We start from the raw sequence: 5,254 nt of genomic DNA, 5'->3' as shown, positions 1-5,254 counted from the left end.
TGAGTGAGCGCACAAGCATTGACTTGGGCAGGATTTCAGTTTTTCCATGGGGGCACGGCGGTACTGTCGCACAAAAGCCACGTGACCAAGTAACGTTCTTTTTCCCTTAAAAAAATAAATGTGGGAAAGGGTTCTTTAGGGCTATTCCTAAGTGCTATGGGATCAATTCTTCTTTCCCATATTTTCTTTTGGAAGAGGGCTCTCTGGTCAAGCGGGCATAGGAGAACACACCAATGATGTGTGGTAAAACAGTATCATACACAGTGTGCTAGTATACCCTACCACAACGAATTCGGATCCCCTACCCTACAGATGATCACCCCACCCCAACCCTTCCCCCTTTTAAATGCCCCAAGGACCTCTTTGGCTCTTTCCCCTCCTCAATGCACTTGCACCACATAGTATCCCACTTGAATATCCAAGGTTTTCAAATAACAGTCCTTGGCTAGGGTCTAAGACTTTAAATATGGAACTTGAATGGGTCCATTCCTTCCTCAGAAGCCTTCTATCATTGTTTCAATTTCAACAATTGCATCAACATGTAAGAGAAAGTGAAAATTGTATCACATTGTAGACCTGCAAGCTCAAAGTAGAAACTGAGTTGTAAACTTAATTAAGATACAATGAATGGATTGTAGTGTCAGGATTTCTATGATTTGAAAGTTCAACTGTGACTTAGAGTAGTAGTAGTTTCAGAAATTGAGTTGGTTTTTGTGCTCATGTGCTATGTGTTCAAAACACTTTAACCAAAGCAAGTACAATGTGTTTTGCTGTCATTTCTTTTTACTTCAACTTATCTCTCTCTCTCTCATCTGCAATTCTTTCAGCCTCTCCTCTCTACTTTGTCCTTCCTCAGCCAGCCTTGATGAGATAATACTGAACTGATCACAGTTGAATTGATAGATGATATAAACTCACCAGACCAAAAGTAAAGAAAAGATTAAAAAAAAAAAAAAAAAAAAGGCGCCCAAAAGCTGCTCCTCTCTTCAGTCTTCACTCTTCTTGCTAACCTCTTCCAATCCCAACTAAGAAATACCGAGGAAACCCAAAAAAATCCCCTATTGAAACCTAATAAAGTAGCAGACACTGTTCACCGTACCAGTAGTAAAGCAAGACAACATTTTCCAATGTTCCATTTCCATCCATATATAGTAGTCTATTTTGAACTCCAACTCCCTAACTTTTTTGACTAATTTTAAGTTCCTACACACCTTCAATCCTCCTCCTAACTTTAAACCTATTATAGCTACAAAAGTTCCCAAAACTTAAGAGAAACCCATCTCCATATTAGACAGAAACAAGAGAAACCCATTACCCATCTGAGTCCCAAGTTTGAAAACTCATTTCTCATTTTAGCTTATTTATTCCTCTCCCTCATGGATACCTTTACCATATCCTCCATTTCTACTACTACCAATGTGATTACTACTTCTTCTACATCATCATCATCATCAGCTTCTTTTTCTATTTCTTGGATGGATAGTAAGATATGGAGAAAGCTCCCTCAAAGACTACTTGATAGAATCATTGCCTTTCTCCCTCCTCCAGCTTTCTTTAGAGCTAGATGTGTCTGCAAGAGATGGTATGGTCTTCTCTTCTCAACTACCTTTCTAGAAATATACTTACAGATATCTCCAAGGAGACCATGGTTCCTCTTCTTTAAGAAACAGAAGAGCTCAACCTTCAAGTCCAACATCTATAGTAGTACCAGCTGTCACAATCACATTTATAGTCATGAAGCCTACTTGTTTGATCCTCATGAAGTTACATGGTATCGCCTACCCTTCGAATCAGTGCCGGCCGGTTTCTCACCGGCGGCAGCTTCCGGCGGGTTGATCTGTTTAGTCAACGAGGATGCCGGCCCAAAAACCCTAATCCTTTACAACCCAGTTTTAAGATCAATTACACAATTGCCACCAACTCAGCGACCAAGGCTCTTCCCTTCGATTGGAATCACCGTGAGTCACGCTTTAATCAACGTTGTTGTCGCTGGTGATGACCTCATCTCACCATTCGCAGTAAAAAACCTATCATCTGAAAGCTTCCACGTGGACGGTGCAGGATTCTTCTCATTGTGGGGTACCACATGTCCACTCCCTAGGCTATGCAGTCTTGAATCTGGAGGGATGGTGTTTGTTAATGGACGATTCTATTGCATGAATTATAGTCCCTTTAGCGTGTTAGCGTATGACGTGGCAGGGAATGAGTGGTGGAAGGTTCGATTTATTTTTTTTTCTTCTTAACTTACATGAATTATATATAAATGATTCTTTGTGTATCATTAACGATAAAACTAAACTAAAGAAGCTTTTGGGTTTTGTTATGTTAATTAATAGATTCAGGCGCCGATGAAGAGATTCCTGAGGTCACCGAGCTTGGTAGAGTGTAAGGGTAGAGTGGTTCTTGTGGCGGCGGTGGAGAAGAGTAAGCTGAACGTTCCGAGGAGTTTGAGGTTGTGGAGCTTGCAGGGTTGTGGGAGGAATTGGGTGGAGTTTGAGAGAATGCCTCAGCAGCTTTATGGGAGGTTCATGGAGATAGAAGGTGGGAGAGGGTTTGATTGTGCAGGTCATGGAAACTTTGTTGTTTTTACAATTCATGGGTCTGATCAGGTATTGCTTTATGATTTCTACACCAAGGCTTGGCAGTGGATCCCGCAATGCCCCTTCGTGGAAGGAGGCGGCGGCGGCAGCAGTGGTGGTGGTGGTGGATTGCAATGTTTTGCTTACGAGCCTCTGCTTGCTACTCCGGCTATTGGTCTTCTTGAACAGCCGTCAATGCCATTTTAGTTCCTTGGTGACTTTAATCTGTTAAGTAGTAGGTAGCATTATTGGTAGTATTAGTAGTACGTACGTAGTTGAGAGAAGGGTTATATAATTTGATGTTTGAAGTGTGGTGTGTTGTAGTAATCAGAAAGGTTAATTTGTTATTAAGGAAATCACCAAATCACTTTCATATCAACATATGCATATCACCCAATTGTTTTACCAGTCACAGTTGCCGGCATTACATGGAAAACTCTCCAACACAATCCTTGCTCAGCATTAGCTAGGTAAAAGACAAGGCATCTATGATTCTATGTTAACAAACAAATACCATTTTTTAATGTCGGCAAAGGATGCTGGTACATACAGTTTGCAAGTACATGCAGTTGAGCCCAACTCTTGGGGCAATTTGGATCCTCTACGGCGTGGCGTGCTGCTCTGTCCTGCGCCATTCTGTGCAGACATAGGGCAGGCTGCGTGCAATGACCGTCTTACCCCTGCCCGAGTAATGGGTTCAAACATGAGAATAGATCTCACAAATTTCAGTGCCGCCAGTGGCTCAACAAAGCATTCTAAATTAATTCATAATTTAGATGAACAAGAAGCTTGATGGCTAATGCCTGACTAAAGTCATCATCTTGTCTGTCTCATTTCCCGCAATTGCAGTCCTGGATCTCCTCTCTAACTAATTCCTCGGTTGTCTATCTAATGTTAAAGCAGATAGTATTGGAGATACTAGAAGATCCTGCAAATCACATGTTCCACATGTGATAATACAGCTTTTGGATTGATAGAATTCTACAGCTATTAGATTGATAGACTCCCTGATTTTATTCTTTCATTCATTCTTTCCATATTCTTTTGATTTGATTTTCTTACCTTGTATAGATTCATTCTATCTTGTATAAATGTAAAGTCATATCAATGAAACAGGCAAGTAATTCACACAATCTGATTCCAAATTTAACATGGTATCAGCCTAATCCGATCCTCTCACCACTCATCTCCTACATCATCTTCTTCTTCCTCATTTCATCTCCATGGATCCCACCGAGGCTGCTGCCCAAGCTACCGCCGAGGCTGCTGCTGCCCAGGCCGCTGCTCAGGCTGCCTCCTTGCAAACCACTGATTTGGATGGGTCCTCCCCATTCTTTATCCACCACTCTGTCAACCTCGGTGCTGTGCTGGTTACCCAACCTCTGAAGGGCGACAATTACCCCACCTGGAGCCGCGCCATGCACATGGCTCTTGAGGCCAAACATAAGCTGGGTTTTATTGATGGTTCTATTCCTCAACCTGATGCAACCTCCCCTAAGTTTCTTCTTATTGGAGATACTAGAAGATCCTGCAAATCAAAAGAATATGGAAAGAATTAATGAAAGAATAAAATCAGGGAGTCTATCAATCTAATAGCTATAGAATTCTATCAATCCAAAAGCTGTATTATCACATGTGGAACATGTGATTTGCAGGATCTTCTAGTATCTACTTTGAGGGCAGCAATGGCACTGGTGCCCAGGCCGCTGCTTAGGCTGCCTCCTTGCAAACCACTGATTTGGATGGGTCCTCCCCATTCTTTATCCACCACTCTGACAACCCCGGTGCTGTGCTGGTTACCCAACCTCTGAAGGGCGACAATTACCCACCTGGAGCCGCGCCATGCGCATGGCTCTTGAGGCCAAACATAAGCTGGGTTTTATTGATGGTTCTATTCCTCAACCTGATGCAACCTCCCCTAAGTTTCTTCTCTGGAAGCGTTGCAATAGCATGGTCCTTTCATGGATCGCAAATTCTCTGGACACCGACATTGCACACAGTGTCCTTTATGCCTCTTCTGCCCATGAGGTTTGGGTCGACCTTCACGATCGCTTCTCTCAAAAGAATGCCCCACGCATCTTTGAGATCCGTCGTGCCATTTCCAACCATTGCCAAGGCACATCCTCCTTGGCCACTTACTACACACTTCTCAAAGGTTTTTGGGACGAGCTTGCGTCCTATGACTCTTATCCAGCATGCACTTGCGGTGTTCTTCAACACCATTCTGAACTACTTCAGCGCGATCGCCTTCTTGAATTTTTTATGGGTCTTAATGATTGATACACTTCGATCCGCAACCAGCTACTTCTGATGGACCCGTTGCCTTCCATCAACCGTGCATATTCTCTATTGCTCCAAGAAGAATGCTAACGCTCCATACTGGTGGCACCTGAACCATCTCTTACTCAATCGGCCCTTGCTGCACAGGGCCGTCCCAACAATAAATCTGGCCGCCCTAAACCTCATTACCACTGTGATTTTTGTGGTCTTGATGGTCACTCTGATTCCCGTTGCTTCAAGAAACATGGGTACCCACTGAAGAACTCCGCTAAGGCTGCCGCGCCTACTACATCCAACCCAGTTCGCTCTCTGCAGGCCTCCATGGTCGATGTTCCTACTATGCCTGCTCCTACCTTCACCACGGATCAGTATAATCAGATCCTTGCACTTATTCA

General features: G+C 43.2%; 1 protein-coding gene across 1 annotated transcript; it reads left to right on the top strand.

The window, feature by feature from the left end:
- The first annotated feature begins 1,376 nt into the window (after positions 1-1,376).
- On the top strand, positions 1,377-2,809 carry LOC122643412 (protein UNUSUAL FLORAL ORGANS). Its single transcript, XM_043837035.1, has 2 exons — positions 1,377-2,216; positions 2,337-2,809. The coding sequence occupies exons 1-2, from the start codon at positions 1,377-1,379 to the stop codon at positions 2,784-2,786; spliced, it is 1,290 nt and encodes a 429-aa protein (XP_043692970.1). The 3' UTR covers positions 2,787-2,809.
- The last annotated feature ends 2,445 nt before the right edge of the window (positions 2,810-5,254 follow it).

Source organism: Telopea speciosissima, chromosome 10 (genome assembly GCF_018873765.1).
Source record: "Telopea speciosissima isolate NSW1024214 ecotype Mountain lineage chromosome 10, Tspe_v1, whole genome shotgun sequence".
Classification (NCBI taxonomy): domain Eukaryota; kingdom Viridiplantae; phylum Streptophyta; class Magnoliopsida; order Proteales; family Proteaceae; genus Telopea; species Telopea speciosissima.
The sequence above is the reverse complement of the archived record's forward strand: the minus strand, read 5'-3'. Positions and strand labels throughout refer to the sequence as shown.